General features: G+C 46.6%; 1 protein-coding gene across 1 annotated transcript in view; it reads right to left on the reverse strand.

The window, feature by feature from the left end:
• Positions 1 to 22680, reverse strand: part of Cacna1c (calcium voltage-gated channel subunit alpha1 C) — a 491450-nt gene that overhangs the window by 25096 nt on the left and 443674 nt on the right. Inside the window, exons 30-37 of the mRNA XM_059258469.1 lie at positions 22549 to 22632; positions 15807 to 15839; positions 12836 to 12964; positions 10885 to 10950; positions 9715 to 9806; positions 1742 to 1907; positions 1051 to 1178; positions 338 to 434 (exon numbers count right to left, since the gene is read on the reverse strand). Of these exons, the coding sequence (XP_059114452.1) occupies positions 338 to 434; positions 1051 to 1178; positions 1742 to 1907; positions 9715 to 9806; positions 10885 to 10950; positions 12836 to 12964; positions 15807 to 15839; positions 22549 to 22632 (795 nt within the window). The remainder of the gene's footprint in view (positions 1 to 337; positions 435 to 1050; positions 1179 to 1741; positions 1908 to 9714; positions 9807 to 10884; positions 10951 to 12835; positions 12965 to 15806; positions 15840 to 22548; positions 22633 to 22680) is intronic.

Consider the following 22680-nt stretch of genomic DNA (forward strand, 5'->3'; position numbering starts at 1 on the left):
GTTTTCAAACTTCACGTCAAAGTTTCTAACCCATCACCCTAGGTGAGGAGGGTCACCTGATACCTGGGCTGTACGTACAGCCTGATGGCTGAATAAACCTTTTATTCAGATAGAATGCCTGTTTCCCTCACTAGGACACAAGACATTCACTGTGATGTTGTTCTTTTATAGCCTTGGGACTTTGGATCTTGAAGGGTCCTTAAAAATAGAAACTGGCTCACATTTGTTTCTTTAAATACCTAAAATATCTTTATTCCCTTAATAATCACAAAGACAAACAGCTATCTAGCATTCCATATTTATCCTTTCCCCCCAAGGAACCCAGATCATTTCTTACTTTGCAGGCTACACGGTGAGGACACAACTTCCCAAAACCCAAGGGGGGCTGAATTCGACGGAGGAGGGTCACCACATCCAAGTGTTTGATCCGACCCCTAGAGAAGGAAGGAGAGAAGGAATGGCCATCAGAAGGCCAGGACTCATGTACTGGGGTGGGGCCAGGTGAAGGGGCATTCCCTGCAGGGCTGCCCGAAGGCCCTGAGCAGTGCAGAGAGATACACGATATCACTGCAAACCCAGGACGCTTGTTACAGTTTTCATCACAGAAGAAGTTTGCTAGCGTTGTGCTCCAGGTAGAAGGGATTCTGGAAGTGCAATTAAATCCCAGTATGCATTTGTTGCTCAATCGACTAACCATTTGGCCAGAAGGCATTTAGGGATAGTCAGATAACAGTTACGGGTAAATGAGAATTTCCATAAACCTGAGGTCAAGGTGGAGCTGAAGTCTACCTAACCCTAAATGACCCAATGTAAGTGTTACTAGTCTCATCTGACACTAGAGTCTTACTTTTCCATTCAACTGATATGTTCCCCAGCTTTGTGAATGGTACTTGGTCTCCTCTTGCTGGCCCTTGACCCTTCACCCTGGGTCTGATACATTTCAGGGTTTTCAGTTAGTACACGCAATGTTGACTCGTCTTGGGTCTCTTCTACAGGTCATTCAACCCCCTCTCAGCTTGGAGGGTTGGGGGTCTCCCTCTAGGAACTTACTTGGCTTCAGGGTCATACTCGGCCCAGATCCTTTTGAATTCATCCAGATGATGGGGACCAAGGATAGACCAATCCCTCGTCAGGTAGTCAAAGTTGTCCATGATAACGGCTACGAAGAGGTTGATGATCTGCAGGAAACAGTTGGTACTCTAAGAGGCCTGCCAAAACTTACACATTTGCTGTCCAAGCCTACTTCACCAGTCAGTGCCCAGGCAAGTCATAAGCTAACGTTTCTACGTATCAGCAATATGTTAGCATTTAGGATGCCAACTGCTAGAATTTGGGTCTCTCAGACATGAGTTCAACACTATTCCCCTGAGCATTGTGAGGGATGAATCCTACATGTAGATAGAATAGCTACCTTTGTACCAAGTTACTAGGGACAGAGAGGGGCTTTGTCTGGTCACCTTTCCCTCACTCATGAGCAAGGTATCAGAGACATACAAGTTCATGCAGAGCTTCCATACACCTCTGTCTTCTAGAACAATGCTACTGAGACAAGAGCCATGAATGGACCAGATGGAGTCTGGCTGAGTTGCTCTGCACCAAGGCTTCTGGTCCTTCTCAGGGGTGAGATATCTCTACTAATTCAGTCTTCCCAAGTCAGCTCTTTTGCTGGGATTGCCCTGACACCACACTGCCCCGAAACTGCGCCCCCATCTCTGTGCTGTTGAGTCCCACCTCAGCTTACCAGGAAGGCACAGAGCATGTAGAAGCTGATGAAGTAGAAGACAGCAAAGCTGCTGCCACAGGGTGTCTCTCCCTCCGTGCTGTTGCTGGGCTCAGACTCTGGGGCACACTTCTTGCCGGGCATACAGGCCAGCATGATATCCTGCCAGGCTTCCCCGGTGGCACACCTAGACAAGAGAGGTGAGAGAGTCCACCCTCAGCTGGCCACTCTTACCTACACAGGCAAGGCTCCCTCAGCCTCACCTTCCAGGAGGAATTGCTAAAAAGGAATTGAGCATTCGGTGTTCACTGGAAGCTGATGATGTTCATTAAATATGGTAATATAGAGCAGTGTTTTAATTTTTATTAAAACACACAGGAAGTTTCTGAAAATTTGTTCTTTTATCTATATAAAGTTTTTAGATGCAGCCATGTAGACATATTTCAGCTGTAGATCATTTTCACTGCTACACAGGAGTACTCTCCACGAGTGCTTTAAAACACCCGCCCTTGCTACGGGAGTGGGTTTTTCAGAAAGACTGTTTTTGCTGTCACAGTTAACACTGCAGTAAGCATGCAGGTCCATGTCTTGGGTGTCTGCTTAGGAATGGAACGACCAAGTGGAGATGCTTCATGTCTTCACGTTTACCAGGTAGCACTTGTCCGGTTTAGACTAGTGCCATCTGGTCACTGCAGACATATCAGCTCTGGGAGTTAGTGAATTGCGAAGAATGCTCCTTAGATGATGCTGTGGAATGATATTTCAATTTGGCTTTTCTAGGCCAGCCTGGGCTACATGAGGTCCTATCTCAAAAAGAAATAAAATAAATATCTTTCTTAAAAAATGGCTTTAAAATGCTTAGTGGGTTGAGAGTTTTGATTTTGTCTCCTCTTGACTGGATGCTCACAGCTTTGCTCCGCTGACTCATGAGTTGTGTATCTTCTTGTTTATTCAAGTAATTCTTGGTATTTTTTACATTAATTCCTTTGTTAGTTACAGTCACTACAAATGTCTCATTCTAGATATGGCTTGTCTCTAACTTAATTCATTTGAATTGTAACACATTCAAATTTTTATATATATTTGCTCTCTTTTGAGCACACGACACCTGCCGAGTCTCTAAACCCAGGTCCGCATACTCTCAAGGCAGAGCCTTTACCCACTGAGCCATTGCCCCAGCCCAGCCTTCTCATATTATTGCACTGGATAGAACTTTCAACAAAATATTGACTAGAAAAAGTGATAGCATAATATGTCCATTGTATTTACTAACTGGTTATCTCAAGCTGGCCATTTTCTTGGTGTCTTTCCCACCTCACTGATCCTACCCACTGTCATAAAACTGATTTGCTTGCATTTTCTACCTGAATTAGCCTTTGTCTTCAGATGGCAGCACCCCACATTGTAGTGTTTGTGACTTCTTGCTTCTGTTTTTAAAAAAATCGGTACTAGTTCATCTTCTCGGCTGAGTGGAGGTAGAGGGCGAGGGTTCCCGCCTCTTTCTATTCCTGAGAGTTTGGGTGACTCACAATGATTTAGCCCTCGATCACAGATGAAAACACATCAGCGTGGGCCTTGCAGAGGCTGTGATTTTTGACAACTTTTTCAATATCTATTGTAGCTAATGCTACTCATTTATTGAGAGCATTTCAGTGTTAAAATTAGCACTAATCTGCACCTGGCAGGGAAGGCTGCCCCCTCTGATACGCCAGAACTGAAGGGCTGTGCTCACTTTGATTTATGTGAGTGGCAGTCCAGAAAACTACACTCAGGGACATTTTTTCAAAGAATAATTTGTTCTTTAAATTTGTAGTTTCTTGATTTATCAATGTTTTTACAGTTAATACTTGTTTTTTCTAAAAAAAAAAAAACAAAACTATCAAGATCAATTTCTTGCTGCCCAGCTATTCTTGGATGTATGTATGGTCTTCTACTGTTGCTAACTTTTTTCTCTTAACAAAATTTTTATAATCCATATTTTCCTAGATAAAAAAAGCATGTCCTTCGGCTGGGTGTGGTGGCACATACCTTTAATCCCAGCACTTTTGAGACAGAGTCTGAGGCCAGGCTAGTTTCCATAATGAGTTCCAGGCCAGGCAGGAATAGGCATAGAGACCCTGACTTAAAACACTAAGAACAATAATAAAGCACCCACTTCATTTAGATTCCCGTAAAGATTGGCTGACGTTTGTTCACAGCAATTTCTGTGTCAGTGTCCACCTTTGTCATCACTTGCTTCTTTCTAAAGGTCTGACCTTATTTTGCAAACTCTCATTTTGACGGGCTTTGGTCAGCAGCAGAAATAGAAGGATGGTCTCAGGGAGAACAGCTCCATCACTTGGCAACTGATTCCTGGCTCCCCTGGCCTTATTCCTTTTCTGGTGCGGTTTGGCACCTTGCTTTTTTCCTTTGTTTTTAGTACATGATTTCCCCTGGAGCAATAGGCCAGTGTTAGTGTTGCAGGACACCTGAGGGAGGCAGGATTCAGAGTCCTGGGTGCTCTGGTCCTGCGTATCTTCACATTCTTTGTGGGCCTTTTCACAAAATATTGGTGGAAATCATCTTTAAGAGACAGGAAGGTTTGGGTATCTTGCCAGCTTTTTTTGGGGGGGGGGGGTCAGGTAATGAGACAGTCAGGAATATCCTTCTGCCTTTTCCCCAAAGCAACCACATGCTAACATACAAGCAACTCAGAGTAGGATTTGCTTCTGCTTTTCTCCGGTGCCCATGGGTCCATAGTAACAGGGAGGCCCATTCCTCAGTGGAGGCAAACAGCCCGCTTGGGCATGCCATTCTTGCATTTACTCAGCGCACACAGCCCTCCCATCCTTCACCTGAGAGCCAGGGACCACTTCTCAGGCTACATGCTTCTCATAGGAGTTAAAAAGTTTGTGTTCACTGCTTGCTTTAAAGAATGTCTGGCAGCCAGTGGCCAGAAAGGTGTGTAGCTGCATTCTAAAGTAGCTGACCACCTCAGAGATGAGGCAAAATGGGGCATGGAATTCACTCACCTCTAAAAATCATTTCCACATCCATAGTTATGCTACATTCCCATGCTTGGTGTTGTGCTTTTGTTTTATTAGTGTTTATATTTAATCAATGCGTATTTACTTATTAGTATTTTCAAAGAATCAACTTCTAAGGATTAAAAATCTAGTTTTGTTTTTTATTTTGGCAACTTACACTTTTATTTTCACGAGTGAACTCCTTCATCATTTGGGATTATTTTGATGTTCATTTGCCCATCTGTTTATCTCATATAACCTCCTAAGTAAGGACACTTGGGCTCTCATTTTCTCTGGCATCGACCAGTCATCTCATCCTGGCTCCTGCTCCCATTGCTGAGAAGCTGTACTTCCAGCTCAGGCTGAGTAGCGGAGCACCTTAACATTTTACGTGGGGAGACTTTAAAGGGGCTGTTTCTGTGCATAATTTCTAGCCTGCTGTATTAATGTTGGGGAAGCTTTAGAACTTGTTCAATTCTTTATGATTTAAATTGTGGGGGGTGCTTTTGGGGGGGATGTTTCTGAGTGCTCAAAGAGCATGTGTCTTTTTGCCACTTATTGAGGACAGGTCTACAAATGACACCTCTTAACAATTTAGATGGTCTTTCAGCTATGTCAAACTATTATTTTTTTATGGACTGTATATTCAGCACTCACTGTTAGGTGTTCATTTTTGGCTTCTGTCCTATTATTATACATATTTCCAAACAATATTGTTAAGTTTATATTGTTTGTGATCATTATATATTATTGTTTGATTAAACCTTTTCTCAGTATCAAATCCTCCCCTTGGTTTGGTTTAATGCTTCTTACCTGGAATTTTACCTCTACAGATGCTGTGACTGCTGCACACACATGGCAAGCATTGCTGGTATTTCCATCCCCATCTCTTTCCCTTCACTCTCTTTGGGTCATTTTGTCTTACTGTATCTATCACAAACATTCTAGAGTTAGAATTCTTTTTGGAGACAGGGTTTCTCTGTGTAACAGCCCTAGAACTCCTGGAACTCGCTTTATAGACCAGGCTAGCCTCCAACTCACAGAGATCCGCCTGCCTCTGCCTCCTGAGTGCTGGGACTAAAAGCATGTGCCACCATGCCTGGCTAGAATTCTTAGCATCAACAGTAGACTCTCAATCTTAAAAAACTGTGATCATTCAATTGTATTAACTGTACAAAGTAATAGGTTTCACTGTGAAATTCCTACATATGTGTGCATCATGCCCAATCTTTATTTTTAAAGAATTTAAAAATTATTTTTGGGTATGTGTGTGTCACAGCACATGTGTGGTGGTCAAAGAACAACCTGTAAGGGTCAATTTCCCCTTCTACTTCGTGGGTCCTGGGGGATTAAGCTCAGGTTGTCAGTCTTGCCAGCAAGCACAATTACCCCCTGAGTCTTTCTGCTGATCCTAATGCTTGGCTTTTAATGGAAAAATTTAACAAGCTTAATTTTTGTTATCTTTGTTTATATTATCTTTCTTCTTCTCTTTTACTTTATTCCTCTAATTGCTTCTTTATGTAAGTACCACTTTTGCCCCTCCTTTTGATAAACCATTGAAGTTTCCCCTGTCCAGGGTTTTATCTAGTGGTTTGCTTGCAGGCAGTGCTGGGAATCCAATCCAGGGCTTTGTGTTTGTCAGACAAGCACTGTACCACTGAGCTACAGGTGCTCCCCCTCCCCTGCCCCCCGCCGCTCTGGAATGTCAACATTCAATTTCTATGTGTCTAGTTGCTGACTTTCAATAGTTAACATCTATGCTTACAAGCCCTTTCCTCCTGGTCATATAGATGAGTCATTTCAATAGTTAACATCTATGCTTACAAGCCCTTTCCTCCTAGTCATATAGATAAGTCATTTCAATAGTTAACATCTATGCTTACAAAGCCCTTTCCTCCTGGTCATACAGACGAGTCACACAGTCTCATCTACTGACACAGCCTCATGGTTTTTGTCCTTCATTCTGTTCATGTGTTGCACCACACTTCTTGATTTGCATACAGAGAACCACACTTGCATTCAGGTTTAAATTCCACCTGTACACAATGACCAATGCTTTCATTGTACTGTTCAATTCAGTCTGCTAGTTTTCTGTTGTGGATTTTTTTTTTTGCATTTGTGTTAATTAAGGATATTTGTCTACAGCACCAGTTCTCAACCTGGGGGTCGTGACCCCTACAGGGGTTTGAATGACCTTTCACAAGGGTCACCTAAGACCATCAGAAAACACAGATATTTACATTATGATTCATAACAGTAGCAAAATTACAGTTTTGAAGTAGCAATGAAAGTAATTTTATGGTTGGGAGTCACCACAACACGAGGAACTGTATTAAAGGGTCGCAGCATTAGGAAAGTTGAGAATCACTGGTCTATAGTTTCCTTTTCTTGGAGTGTCTTTGTACAGCTGGCCTAAACAAACAAACAAACAAACAAAGTGGCTTGGAAGATTTTCCCTGTCTTCAATGTTTGGGAGGTTTTATACTTTGGAAACCTTTAAGAATTTTTTTAATTGCTCGCATTCTAAAAGGTGAGTATAAATAAACAGTCAAGGATATTTGGAGATAAGACTGGGAGAGGATATTGCCATGCAACCCAAACTAGCTTTGAACTCATGATTCCCCTGCTCCAGCCTTCTGAGTTCTGAGTGTATAGGCATGAGCCACCACCCCTGGTAGGTTAAGGAGTCTCTTGTTAACCTTTTCTGCACTTAGTAGGGCCATTTCAAACTTAAGGCTTACTTCTGGTTTGAAGTTTTGTTGGATCAGCTCATTGTTTTACTCTCTTCATTTCTTCTGTTCTTGTCTGGAATTTCTATTATATGATAAGATTTTTCTATCTCTGCTCTCTTTGTCTTAATCTTTATTTCATATTTGATTTTTCTTTGCACTTTGGTTATACAGTAAGTGAACCTCAGTTGATATTCCAGCTCATCAATACAGTTTTAGATGAATCCTTTCTGTGATACGTCTCATCTATTTAAAAATATTTTAGAAAGGAAAACACAAATATCTCACTTTCGCATTTTCTCTTCCTTCTTTGCTCTGTTTAGTAATGGCTGTTGCTGATTTTCTACTTTAGCAGGAGTGTTAGTCTTTAGTCACCCTCACAATGTGAGGTGCATTTCACTTGAAACCTTTTGGGTCTGTTCCCTCCTTTTTCCTCCCTTTCCATCCTTCCTGATCTTGGCTTCCTCAAATCTTTCGGGATTATTGTCAGCTGCTCTTTGCGACTGAGAACCCAGCTGTCTGAATAAAGTCCTTTTGTGAGCTCTCTGGGGATCACAGACCAAAGGCAAGATGGGCTGAGGGGTGTAGCTGGAGAATTTCTCTCCAGCTCCTGCCATCAAGTCCCGCCAGTCCCAGAGCCCACTTATGAAATAAACATACAGACTCTTACATTATTTAAACTGCTTGGCCATTAGCTCAGGCCTGTTATTGTCTAGCTCTTACTCTTATATTTAGCCCATTTCTATTAATCTTTATTTTGCCACATGGCTCATGGCTTACTGGTACCTTACATCTTTTTTGTCCTGGCGGCGGCTCCAGACAGTCTCTCTCTTCCCTTCCTGTTCCCTCAATTCTCTTCTCTGTTAGTCCCGCCTATACTTCCTGTCTGGCTATTGGCCAATCAGAGTTTATTTATATATAGCGATATCCACAGCAGAGGGGCCTGGTGGATAGCTTCTCTCTGAGGTTAGGTTCCCTGAGAGGGAGCACTTTGCTGGGTCTTTCAGACTCCAAAGCCCTGGGGTGAGATGTCAAATGCTGCTGTCACAGCTTATGAACATAGCAGAACTTCCCCAGAATGCAAGTCCCAGAGGGGTCAGTTCAAGCAGTGGCCCAGGAGCGGTGACCCAGATCTCCCCTGTCCCTTGTATCTGTTGACACTTGGATTGGAGAAGCTCCAGGCTGCTCTCACACCCTCCCTGGTTTCAAACTGTCTGGAAATGTGCTATTCTTGTCTCTTTCTTTTGTGAACTGAACCTCATCTTCTTTAGAAGTCCCCCAACACTTCTAGTTCACCTGTAACACTCTCTCATCCTTTTCTTTTCCATCTTTAATGGTGTTACGGGTTTGTTCTTCGAAAAGGTATTTTCTGCCATTAAGAACTTTAGAAAGGAGGGAGAGACCAGTGGCCAGTCTGAGGTCTGTGACCATCCCCTGCATTTACGTGTGGCATAAGCTTGCCATTGTGGAATAGCAGATTTACAGTAAATAGCTTTGTGTTCTGATGGCCTGTGGTTTGGGCGGCAGTGATGTCAGGCTGATATTAAGGAGACTCATCATTTTGATAAATGCATGTTGAGCTGTAATAAACTTGGGTGTGGGATCAGGTTCTGTAGGGGATGGTGGAGGTGGCATCAGCTGACAGCTTCCCCACCCTCGGCCCCATACGTTCTGGAAAAGGACCTCAAGGACCTGGAAAGCATTTGCCTCAGAGACTAGACAAATAGTCTCATCTATCAGCCTGGGACTAGATGGAGGCTTAGAGGAGGACATCATGCAAAGCAGAAAGGTGGGAAGATGGAGGCAGATAAGGGGATCATGGTGAGCCAAGAGAACAAGAAGATGGTGGTGTAAGACATGAACTCTGGGCAGTGTAAGAAAATGACCTTCTCAGCCACACCCATGGTGGCAGAGCTCTAAGAAGTATGGTGTCTAAAGGATGACTTGGTAAACAGATTGTAAGAGAAAGTAGACACGTTACTCAAGGTCAGTGTGTTGAGGCTTGCCTATGCCCCAGTTCAGAGGCCAAGCCAACATGCTTTTGGTGTTTAACTTTGACCCTCTAATGGCTGGGACAGGAGACTCCCAGAAGATGTGAGTGGTGCCTTGTGAATGCACATGGAAAGTTAGTAAATGACAATGTGACTTCCTGGGAAGGAAGGGAGAAGAGGCCATTCTTTTCCTGCTCCCTTGGCTCTCCCAGGGATGGGCTATCATCCTGTAAGTGTGCGCATGTGCACCTACATCATCAGAGACCCACCTGAAGAGCAGTAGCACAGCCTGGGGGAACGTCTGGAAGTTGTTGTTCCGATTGATCTCTGTGGTGTCGTTTAGGGCGATCTTCCCGAACACCTGAAGAAAGAGGAATTCAGGGTCCAGAGAAGGACAGCATGCTCATCTCCAGACACTGTCTAACAGCCCCTCCGGGACTATCTAGCCAAGCAGTCTCTGATGTGATCCAGCAGACACCTGCTGTCCCCTGATCCCTGGACCCTAGTTCCAGCATGGAAAACTTCAGGAAGAAACGTGCCCTCAGCCCACGGGAAAGGTCTCCCACCCAGGGGAAGCTGGGGCTGAAGGTGGTAAATGGATGCTGAGGTCAGGGTGCTCACTGTAGGAACCAGGGCTCACTGCCTTCTCGCCCTTGCGTCTCCAGGTCCCAAATACACAGGAGACCCTTGGATTTTGCAGTGATATGGAATGGAGGGCCCAGAGCTTGGACAAGCTTTCTTCATTCCCAATGTCAGGGGCCTGCTTGTGTCTTCCCCGGCCCTCTGAACCTATCCTCTGAAAAGCTGCCAATGCTGTCTCCCTGTATCTGATGTCAAGGTAGATCCTTTTTTCCTTTAAAGCGCAAAAGTTTGTCTTCCCTCAGGAACTTTTAGGGATATTATATAGGGAGCTGTTAAGGGAAGATCCTGTCTAGTATACATGCTTGGCTGGGGAGACAGTGCCTCATAGAACCTGCACTCACCTGGAGCCCTGAAGGGGTGGGGGGACTCTGGGTGAGGGAACAGAGAAAGTACAACAGACCCCTGGGAGGCTCCTGAAAATGGCTGCATGTTTGGTGGGCAGTGCTTTCTCTTCTCTCCCCACCCCAAATCAGGCACATCAAATGTGGACAAAGCAGAGGATGCTGGTGGCACACACCCACTTTTTGCATCTCTCTGATGAGACTGTTCTCTCCCGAGTCCCACTGCTTAATTTATGAGTGTCTTCCCACTGCAGAACCCAAGCCTGCTACTGTAAGAAAGGAGGGATCCCTGTGCTGTCTCTTGCCCACGGCCTATAGCATATCCTATTGGGGAAGTTTCAGCTCTTTGGACATTGAGTGACAGGCAGGAACAAACGTCAGAAGAGAGGAAGGACGTGGGAAGGGGCTGCAGTGCTGGGGAATGGGAAGAGACCAAGGAGGCAGAGGTTCTCATACCTGCATCCCAATCACTGCATAAATAAAGAACAGCATCACGATCAGAAGGGCCACATAGGGCAGGGCCTAGAAGGAAGCACAGAGGGGCCATGAGACCCAGGGGTACAGACCAGCAGGATCCTTTCCCAGAAAGCATTGCATTCCCAGTTCCACAGTGGTCAGCTGCTGTTTGTCTTAGGAGGACTGAGCACCAGGGAGAGAATCTGAGAGGTGGGCTCTGGTTTCCCATTTCAGCTGTCTGTCTATCTATCTATCTATCTATCTATCTATCTATCTATCTATCTATCACTCAATCAATCATCTATCTATCCATCTGTCTGCTGGGAATGGAGCTGAGGGCCTCTACCACTGAGCCCCAGTCCCAGTCCATAGTCTGGTTTTAAAAGCACGCTTCAGAATAATGGAGGCAGCATCATATTGTTTACTGAGAACCATCAAGGAGCAGCCCCCTCAGACTACAGTTGTGCATTTGCATAGAGAAGGAAGGGGTGATGGAAATTCCACAACAAGACCACTGTAGTCACCAGGAAAAAGTGGGAAGGAGGCAGCTTATGCCCTGTCTTTATCCAGTTACTTTTACAGAAATGAGCAGTGAGCACTATTATGAAAACAGTTAACAAGGAGAAATGTAAAAAAAAAACATTCTGGGCTTTAATGTTGCTCCCCCACTTTCCAGCAGTTTCTTGATCTGAATGATAACCCTTACACCTGGCAGGGGGATGTGACATTTAAAGGATCCAAGTCTCGTGACATACACGACACAATAGCGTATACAATTAGGTTCCACATATTTTACTCATTCAGAATATCCCCTAAACAGAGCCAGGGCCACTTCTGAGGAGGCACTGTGGGGGTCTCAACACCTTTTGTGGGATTATAGAAACCTGGCTTTCTGGTTTAGGAACTATGTTGCCCATGTACCACTAGATGGCACCAAGAGATCACACAATTTTTTAATGTATGGTGGGCTCTCTTGCTCCCTGATCAAGTTCCATTCTTCAAGGTCACCCCAGCTACTGCCCAATACAAAGAAATGTTGGGGTGTCTCAGGAACCAAGGCAGAATCAGCCTCTCATCTTGAGCCCATTGGGGCCATTCAAATCCTTAGAATCCTTCCTTCACCTTGACCTGGGAAGGGTCTTGGGGTGGGGGAGACCCAGCTTCTTATTAGGGGTTGAGAGGCCAGCAGGGTGGGTCACAGCTGGAAGAACACTGGATCTGTGTGCAGCTGGACTGGATCTCGAGGTCTTCCATCAGAGAGCTTTGGGTGGCGCTGTCCACAGAGCTGTGAGTTTGGAAGGGGACTTCAAATAGGACAGGGAGGTCACCACCCCAGGACAACTGTCCTCTGGGTACAATCAGAACTGTGAGTACATCTGGATGGAGACAGACTCCATGCCCTATTTGAACTTGACTGTTCAGGGCAGGAAACATGAAGACCTAGATGCAGGGTCTAGGGAAGTCTCAGAGTGGGTGTGTGGGAAGAGAAGCTGACTTGTGGGTGGTGTCTGGGAAGCAGAGTCAGGAATTTCTACAGACTTTTCCCAGGAGTCCAAGTGCCCTATCAGCTTTGCTTCTCATGAACTTGACACTTACAAGTAGCATTCTTCAGGACTAGTCCTACAATCCTTCTTTCTAATAAATTCTTAGGAGTGTGTTGAGCCCTGGATTTTGGAATCACAGGTCTACACGCATCCTCTCTTCATTGAGAACGAGGAAAGCCAGGTGCTATCACATGGCATCATACACTCACATAGCCAGGAAGACCAGCATGAGAATCAGCTCCAGCCAGACCTGGGCCCTGTATGCTGGGCTGGAGCTGTTTCTTTCCTGGTTTGCCCTTGGTGAGGAACCCTAGCCAAAGTGACAGTGGAGCACGATGTCCTTCCATCTCCTGGGGCAGTGGAGGTCGTCTCCCTACCGGCTTTACAGGGGGAGGTGGTGTGGCTACCTGGAAGGACTTGATGAAGGTCCACAGCAGGGTCCGGATGCCTTCCCCACGGCTCAGCAGCTTCACCAGGCGCATGACCCGGAAGAGGCGGAAGAAGGTGATGGAGATTCGGGAGTTCTCCTCTGCGCTCTAGAACCCGTTGGCAATAGGGGGTGCGGTTAACACAGCAAGAAGGCAGGGCAGGAAGGGATCCTCTGAGAAACAGCCATTGGTTGAGAGGAGGCAGGCCAGGGTGGGGTCAGCTGCACTAGACATGTCCCTTAGGCCCCACGTCCCTGTTTTTCGAGGTGGGAGGCCAGCACCTTCCTTTCCAGGTCCAAGGTGCCTGCTAAGACACAGCCCTGGGCCCATGGCCTTGTTTCCCTACCCTCCTCTTTCCCATAATTCCTAGTTCTTCAACTATTACAAGCTGTGGAATCTGGGCCCAGAGCCACTGTCCTGGAGGCTCCGGCCCTCCTGTGACGGGAGAACGCAGCCCAGCCACTCCTATCTCATCAGTCGGGAGTTCCACCTTGGGACTGGAACTCTGCTATATCTAGAGGCTTCCCTTTCAGCTGTCTGAAGTTACCTCTGAGCATGCCTTGGACGCTCATCTCACTTCTCTCTGTCGCCACCCTCTACTTCCCACGGCCCTTCTCTAAATGGCTGCTGGGGGATGGTGGTAGTGGGTTGCTGTGTTACACTGGGGAGCCACAGTCCCGTGCCTCACTGCAGCCTCTGGAGTTGCTGCCCTTTCATGGCCCTCAACACATGGCCTCAGAGGCTGTGACCTTCCCTAGAGGTCCACAGTCTGAAAGGACCGTGGATGCCAGCAGGACCAGACAGGAGAGACATCCTGTGGGCGGAGTCCTAGAAAAGGCTGAGCCAACCACTATGGGGTGCCACTCAGGGTACCTGCTCTGTGGTCTTGGACAGAGAGAAGGAGACAGTGACATCATTGAGGTCAGGGGGAGCTGAGGTGGGATTAGAACTCCTGGGCTGCCGGGAATCTATGGCCAAAGGTTCACCACTGGCTTCTTAGTCTGGAGGAGCCTGAGGGTGTGGACACGTGCCTAGCCAGGTCTCTGGGGCACAAGTGTTGCTTTTTGCCCCCATACCTGAGAACAAGAAGTGGCTATGCCCTTGGCGCTCCTGCTCATGTGAGCAACTGGCTGCGTTCCAAAGCTCTGAGAGCTGCTGGGAGCCCGTCCATCTTCCCCAAAGCTAGTGCAGCCTACCCAGCCCTGCCGACAGCAGCACCCGGAGAGAAAGGACCCTAGAATTTCCTGTTATGGCTCCCATCTCAGGCACCCCTTGAAGGAGGGCTCTTACGCTGTCTGTCCTCCTGTCCCGTCCCTTTAACTTGTCCTCTTACAGTGTCCTCTTGGCAGTGTTTCCACACCAGGGTCTCTCTCACAGCATCAGGCCTGGAATATTCCTTAGCACTAAAGCCCCAGGGCTGGCTCCACAAGCCCTCCAATTCTTCCTCTATGGTCTTCTGGACCATCCCTAAGGTTGGGATGGCTTTATCTCATTTCTATCTGCAGGGGTATATGTGATGGACTTTAGGAATATGCAAGGGCCAACAGGCTGGAGCGATGAGCTATTCAACCTCCATGTCAATGCTCCCCGCCAATGGAGGTAGGATTGTTTGGGGTAGATTTTCCAGATCAGCCCCATCCTCTATACTCGGAGTAAAGAAAGGAAGCCAAAGGGTTCTGGTTTTCAGACCCTCCAGATAGGACAAGAGTCAAAACATTTCTTACATTTTAAAATTGGAGCTACCCCAATTGCTACTAAGACCCTAGCCCTGCCAGGCAGTGGACAGACTCACAGGTATGGGGAACTTCTAAGGCCTGCAATGTGGCCGCTGGTCCTACCCAGAAGTCTTTGGCTCCATTAACTGTTTGCTTCTTCTAAGTTCTATTTTCTGTCCTTAGAAGGAGGTTTGCTCCTCAGAGGAACGTACAGGGAGTGCAGAGCTTTTTCTACCTGTCAGTTCTATCATGTTCAAGAAAGGGAAGAAAAATACCCACAACAAAACAAAACAACAGGACAAGCTTCAGTGGGGGACTTCCGCTGTGGGTGTCAAGCATTTGTCAAGCTGGTGTCGCTGGGACATCTAGGTCTGATGAGTTATAAAACAAAACAAAACAAAAATTTCCGAGGCAGCCTTTTGGCCAGCATGGGCTGTGATGGGGATCACCACTACATCTCTCAATCTATCATTCTGGGGTTTGGGGGTCATTAGCCTGGTTTGAAAGGTGTGATGGAACTCTTAGGGGAAGCTATTCCAAGGAGCTCCAAGGTCATATGGTGAGGCATGTCTACCACGCAGACAAAAGGAAGGTATATACCCCTCCACCAGGAGTGGTCCAGTCAGGTTGTTTTCCTGCTTCCCACATGTTACGGAAAAGTGACTTGGTGCAAACGTAACAGACCCGAGGAACTTGGAAAGATGTAAGACTAAGGCTTAGGGTTACAGTAGAGAGACTAGCGGGCCAAACCTGTGCCATAGCAAATCCCAGCTTGTGCCTCTCACACAGCCTTCCACACGAAGCCCAGGGGAGGCTGGTAGTTACAGAGTTGTTAGAACTGCCTTCCCTTCTAGCTGAACCTCACCCCCGCTTGTGTTTTTTCCCTGGAGTCCCCATCACAGTTCCCAAAAGCATCCTTCACAAATTCCCACATTAGCTGAAACGCAGAGTCCTTGGGATGTTTAACAGGAAATAGCATGGGTCCAGTTCTCTCCCAGTGGGTCACGGTGACTCACCACCCAAAGGAAGCTTGGGGAAGTAGAGGAACACCACTGTACACACACCCTTGGACAGCTCGCGTGAGCACAGGCAGGTAAGGCACACAATGGACATGGTGGCCACATGCAATGGGAGCTGGGCTGGGCTCCCAGGGCTCTGGAAGTCGGGGTGGGTAAGAAGTGGTGGCTAGAGGGGGCCACAGAAGCTGGGAACGTGGTCTGGAGGGTTGTTCTTACCATAGAGGGAGAGCATTGGGTATGTTCAGCTGGCTTTAAAGAAAGGCAGACAGAGATAAGCTGTAATGAGTCTCCAACGAAGAGCCTGGTATTCTAGGTCTTGGCTAACAGAGGAACAACACAGTGGTAGGAGAGGGCATAAGGAAACAGTGAAAGAAATACACAAGCGTGGGCCTGGCGGGGTGAGGGGTGCCAGTGAGAACACAAGCTGTGTGTCAGTAGGCCACGTGGTCAACAAGGACCCACGAGATTCTCCTATCCTATTCAGTGACCACCTCTGGATGTGAGTGAAAAATCTCAGCCCCCGTACAGAGGAGGGAGCGAGGCCTTCCAGATCTGCGGGTGGGCCTCAGTTTTTGTTTATTTTTTGTTTTCAGTTAGTCTGTTTCAAGCTAACCTTTTAGGACTTCCACTTTCTACACTCTAGCCTTCTCTATGAAGTAAGGGCTGGCCAAAGGACAAACCCTGCTTCACGTGTGCCCATCATTATGCACATACACAGTGTTGAGCAAAAGAGCTCCAGGGTGACAGCGCCCCCAGGTTAGAGAAAGCTGAACTCTAACTATGACTAAGGAAGAGCTAAGGAGGTAGCCCTCAAGCTTCTCCAGAGGGAGTTTTCTCTACAAGATAAGGCTCAGGCTGGGCATGGCCATGCTTAGAGCTTAGTTCAGACTAGCGATGTGGGAGCCCTTGGCCACTGACACAGGGGTAGATTGAACTTTTTAATCTGGAAGTCCTTGTACACAATTTGGGATCTCATCAATAGTGCCCCAAGAAGTTGTTTTCTGGGGTTAGATTGCTGAACTTGTTTGGGGGCAGGAGCTCATAGGAACAACTCAAGGCCCTTCCTCTCCCAGTTTCCCTAGTAATTTTCCTGGGGAAATACCCCAACACCGGGTTCTAGCATACAACACTCATCCCTGACTGACCTCACCCATTGGTGCTGGAGCCTCGGCCTTCACTTCCTACTTTCAGATGTTGCCCGTGTTTGTTTTGAAGGTGCAAACAATGAAACATGTAATGCGCGGTTTGAAGGAAAGGACTGTTCATAATTAGATATTTTCTTGAAGTCTGAAAGTAACTTCTTGGTAACATAGTTCTTAGCAATTAATTTTTAAAAAAAATTCCCATAGAGTTGGTTTTGATGTTTTTGGGGATGGTAGAGAGAGTGAGTGGGGGAGGAGGATGGAAGGGCTTTCTCTAGTCATTTATAGAACACGTTCTGTGTCTGTGTGGATTGGCAGCTGCCCGGCCAGTCTACATTTCCATTGGGGATGGGTCAGTAGGATTTGTCTACTGGGTTGATAGGAAACACAGAAACAGATGGACAGACACACACACTCACACACACAGGACATTTCTTGTCCAAGCACCCAAGTCCCTGTTCCACCAGCATGAGGCAGATGCCATGATGGTCAAGCCTATGTCTCCTGGTGTATCTTGTTGCTCCACCCCCACCCCTGGTTGGACTAGGGCTTTTCTCATGGATTGCCAGATAAAAGAGTTCCATGTCTCTGGTGATTCAGCAGTGGAATGGGAGAGCCGCATGGAGGCGATCTGCTCTGTAGACATGTCAGGGGCTCTGAAGTGAGCTTGTTCTGGGTTGCTGCTTTGCTCTGAGGAACACCTTAATGTCATCACAGCTACCCATCACTTTCAAGGACCTTGGGTCAGCCCTTAAAGGACTTCTCGACCAATCTCATCCTAAATAAGACCAAAATTGAGGCAATTTGGAAAATTCACCAGCTCAGCTGGCCCCACTAAACCAGCCTCTAGCCAGTACAAATGAATAAAATAGTTCATTTCACCACTTGAACACTGGGGATCCCACATTGGAGGGCTTTAAAGATTCATTCACCATGGCCATCTTCTCTCCTGATGCTATTTTACTTGGCCTTTTTTTGCTTGGATTAAGATATCATCTACTTAAGTTACATTTTACTTCAAAATTTAGGCTTAGGTCTGATTACTTCTCTGGTATTTTATTGTTTTAATTGTAGTGGTATTTGCTCCGCCCATGGCCCTGGACTATACAGCCCAAAGGAGGCGGTACTTCCTGCCGGTGTACAGGACCTCTTATAAGGGGTTGGAGAAGAGTCACATGCCCTTCTCCCTGCTCCCTGCTCCTGCTTGAGAGGTGGATTCACTCCCAGTCAGATCAGAGGACGACTTCTGCTGTCTACTCCGTTCTGTAATTGTGAGTGTATTTCCTCAATTTATATGTTAATAAATTCTGTTACCCATTTAATAGACTCACGTGGATTGATCATAATATTTAATATCATGCCCTAGCTTGATAGTCCTTAGGTCAAGTCTTCACAGCAGGAGACAAGATTTCAGAGCAGCTTGGGGATGAGAGGGCTCTCTGAGAGCTGTCTTAGGCTCCCCAGCCCAGGTAATGACAACTTTGTAAAAAAAAAAAAAAGCTGAGGAACTCTGGGGCAACTTTTTCTTGAGCCTTAAGGCCACACCACCCAGAAAGCTTTTGTTTGGCTAGAATAGTGTCTCCCTAGCATCCCACACACACTGTGCTCACAGTCTCAGAAACAAGCATTCACAACAGAGTCAGGACGCATTCACGGAGTAAGTTCTGTGTGGGAAGAAGCCTAGGCAGGCCGGATGGTGATCCCTAGACAACCTCATGTGATCATCCAGGTCTTCAGTACCTTCCTAGCTGCAAGTGAAAAACCCTGCTGTGCTGTATGGGGGCCTGGAATCATTGACACTGGATCCGTGATGCCCCAAGCTAAGCACTTTAAGCCTATGGTCATGTCTGTCTTGTTCGCTACTTTTTGAGTTCCTCATATCTGTGGGGGTGGACACATAGCAGGCAGCGGTCTCCATGCCCAGCCTTTTCTCCATTGAAGGAAGGAACTGGAGCCAGGGAAGGAGCTGACAGGCTTCATTCTTGGGGATCCAGGAAGGAACAACTGATAACTGGAAGCTGGGCCTGTGGGTCTGTGGTGGGGAGATGCTGAGGGCGAAAGGCAGCACCAGGGAGGGCAGTGAGGGAAACCTGGAGCTGGCACCATAACCTACCCTTTCCTGAAACTGACCCCAACCCGTGTCCTTCTCCTCCTGTTCGCTTTCTTCATCTCTTGTTCCTGTTGATTTGGCCAATGGATATGATGTGAATTCCATCTCCATGCCTGTTCTCCCTAGAGTCTCTCTCCTGCTTCTGCCCCTGTGAGGTCCCCACACAACGCTCTGTGTGAGCATTCCAGGAGTATCCAGCATCCTTTGGCTGAGCATCGGCACAGGGAAGGTGGAAAGCAGGTCTGTATAGGTCAGTTGCAGTAAGTACCAGATGAGGGCCCATGAATGGCAGAAGCCACCAATCCCTACTTTCAGTGATGCTATGCTGATGCCATCTCAATACATGGCTGCAGCCCTGTGGGAGTGTAAGAGTTGATTGATAGGAATGGCTTGAATCATAGACTTGTCACTAGTTAGCTATAAGACTTTGGACAGATTGCTTGCCTTGTCTGTGCCTAGATTTCACATGTGCAGGGGGTCCCTGAGGTCTTGATTCAATCATGAGTCTTATAGTGGTCCTGATGACTGACATGCCAAGGACTAGATCTCATGTTGTCCCTTTTTCCTTTTCCTCCTAACCAGCCAAGATCACAGAAAATGACATCAATCCTTAGTTTATTTTCTTGCTCTGGTCATTTCTGTGGTCCAATACATTGTATCTAGTAACTTCTGTATTGCCTCCCCTTAACTTGCCTAGAATCCCCCGAGGGTTGGTGTTCTTCCCCTGATACTATTCCAGTGCCTGCAGCTCTCCCTGGGGGTGGTCTTGTCCCTGTCTCTGCATAGTCCTCACACGAACCACACCAGAGTCCAGATAGAGTTGAGTACACTGAGGATCTGGGAACCCTAAGAAAGCAACAAGGAACTCTTATCTCACCATACTGGAATTACAGAGGCCAGGAGCTACAAGAGACTCTCAGCCCCCCCACCCCCATCCAACTCCCACCACATTTAAAATTAATTGAGGCCTAGGGACCTGGACTAATTGCTCTAAGGCACCTGGTTCCTGGGGTGCTAGGCTGGAAACATAATCATGGCTTCCTAATGTACAATTTGAAAATGGTTCTCCATACCCATAATGTAAGAAATGAGGTCTTCTAGCACTTTCTATAGTTTAAAACCCTTTCTGAGGCATCACGAAAAAGTGCGCAGAGAGGCTGTTGGCCACATCCTCAAACTGATTCCCATTTGGGATATCAGGGAGCACTCTGGGGGGGATGCTATCAGAACTTCCATGGACAGTCATGGAACACTTCTAGAAGGTGTGATTTCATAAACCAGGACTGGAGAAGACTCAAGGCTCCACCAGAGTGGAGTAATGCCACACTGTGACTGGGTTCACAAAGGAAGAAAAGGGCAGAGTCAGACAGGGTGATGCACTGGGGTGTAGGGCCGAGGCATGGCTCTAAGACAGCCTTATATGGCAGAGTCGGGGCTTAGCGTGGTACTGGGAAACAGCGCTGGTCACGTGGCTGTTGATGGCCTGCACTTTCTCTGACGGCTGCATCTGCTGGTCACCTCCATGAGTCACATTAACAACAGCTGGACAAAGGGGCACTACTGGTGTGCGTGGGCTCTAAGTTACGGGCATACCAAGGAGATGGTCTAGTTAGAGGCAGGGGTTTTGATGTGACTTGCTTGGATGCTGTAGATTTTACTTCATAGAGCTTTACAGTTGACATAGGGCTTTTAAATAGGTGCTGTTACATGAGCAAACATCTGTACACACGGATTTTATATAGGGAACTGTATATTTGCTTTGTCATTGTTTTCACTGAAAACGGAAATAGAGATGCTATGGCAGAATGAGAGCTTTTGCCAGCAGTACGAGAACCAAGAGGAACTCCTGGGGCTGCAATGGGTCTTCTGCCATCATGGGAAGCAGCCGGCTGTCCTTCCTTGTGTTTTCCACTGCAGAGCTCTGCATTGATTCCTGTACCAGTCTGCACTACTATCTACATAAGGATGGCGGAGCCCATGCCTCAGTCTTCCTTTTTACTGCTCTCCCCACAGGACCCTCAGGGCAGCACAGTGCATGTCATCTGTGCTAAGCAGAGTCTGAGACTTAAATAACAACAGGAATATAACTTAGGGTTCACAGACTGCATGCTGGAAGTCTACGCAGAAAGGAAGTTAGCGGCAGTTGTGGAAGACTGATTTTGTTTTTAATTATCTGAGGGTTTACTGGAAGGAGTCAAGCCTAAGGGTTTACATGCATGCATATGCATATGTGCGTGCGCGCGCACACACATGCACACACACTCACACACACACACACACACACACACACACACACACACACACACACACACTGAGACAAAGACAAACTCAAGTTCTCAGAGACAGAGGGGCAACTGAGGTTGGAGCTATAGGATAAGCAAGGGTACAGGCAAGGGGACAAAAGAAGGAATGTATGGAGAATGGAAGCTCCTTCTTCCCAAACCCAGTGGCTACACCGAGGAGAATCAAATCAGTGGAAGAACACGTCAGGTCAGTGTTTTGGGAATGGGCCAGGCTGCATGGAAGGTAGTGGGATGTGTGGAGAACAGCAAGAGAATTCCAAACATCTAGGATCAAGTCCCCAAATCAGGTGCTCTGTGCTGTTATTCAATGGTTTCTATCCACCAAAGGTTTATGCAAACATTATCAAGTCTCTTACTTATGGAAAAATAATGACAAAAACTAAATGGTACGTGTTAAGGACTAACAGCAAGAAGACTTGCTTATAGATAAAGAGAGGATACTCAAACATGCCAGGTAACAAGAAGACATGTGCAAGAACTGTATAGAAGGAGGCAGCTCTGGGGAGGAGAGGGCAACAAGGCCGTGGCTGTGGGGCCTGCCTGAGGCCAGGGAGCCAGGGGCAGGTTATGAAGGGCAAGGGGAGAGAGAGAGCAGGTAGGTGCATAGTCCACTCTCTATGATGGGTTCATGGATATGAGGCTCTTACATGGACCCTATTTCCATGGCAATGGGAAGACAAAACCCACTCAGAAAGCTCAGTAAACTGCCCAGCCACCAGGCTTTTTACTGTTTCTAGAGAGGGAGGACAAGCAAATCCCAAACACCATCAGTACTTCTGTCCCTCAAAGTGCTGGGCGTGTGATACTGATGTTTAGTTAAAGCAGACAGAGTTTGTTCAATGTGAAGACAATCAAGTAGTTTTTGGGAGAGGGTAGGCCATGGCTGACAATGCAGGCAAATTCCTAGCCTCAACTCTGGGTGTTCTGCTCTGAGGGCACACCTTTTTAGGATGTCATGGGGATGGAAAGCCAACAGGAGGAGAGGCAGTATCTGCAGGTGAAGTTTTGGGTTAGGAAAGGTTTGGGTCCCAGCTCCATTGGTTGCCCAGAACTTGTAAAGAACCCTTCATTTTCTCACTCCATAATTCACATAGCTGCACCCTCCTATACAGTATGAGTCATGCCAGGCTGATTATAAGGGAGAGAGAAAAAGATGCGGCAACCAACACATAAAAGGATGTCTTAGTGCAGTTCCAAAGATTAAAAAAAAAAATTAAAAAGAAATCTCCAAACAAAGCAATAAGAAAAAAAATGGAACCAATTTAAACAAATGTAAAAAAATGAAATAAAAATAAGGAGGTGGGGCACAGAAAATAAAAATGATAGACAAAAATAAAGCAGGGAGAAACAAATGGATGTTAGAGCAGGCGGGGTCAGCTGGGTCACAGACACCATGTACTTACGTGTACCTCGGTGATTGCTATATCAACAATGCTACCCACAACAATCAAGGCATCAAATGTATTCCATGCATCACAGAAATAGTGCTGCATGGGGCAGAAAAGCCAGGAAAGAGAGAAGGGGACAAACCAACA

The sequence above is a fragment of the Peromyscus eremicus genome, chromosome 3 (assembly GCF_949786415.1).
Source record: "Peromyscus eremicus chromosome 3, PerEre_H2_v1, whole genome shotgun sequence".
Classification (NCBI taxonomy): domain Eukaryota; kingdom Metazoa; phylum Chordata; class Mammalia; order Rodentia; family Cricetidae; genus Peromyscus; species Peromyscus eremicus.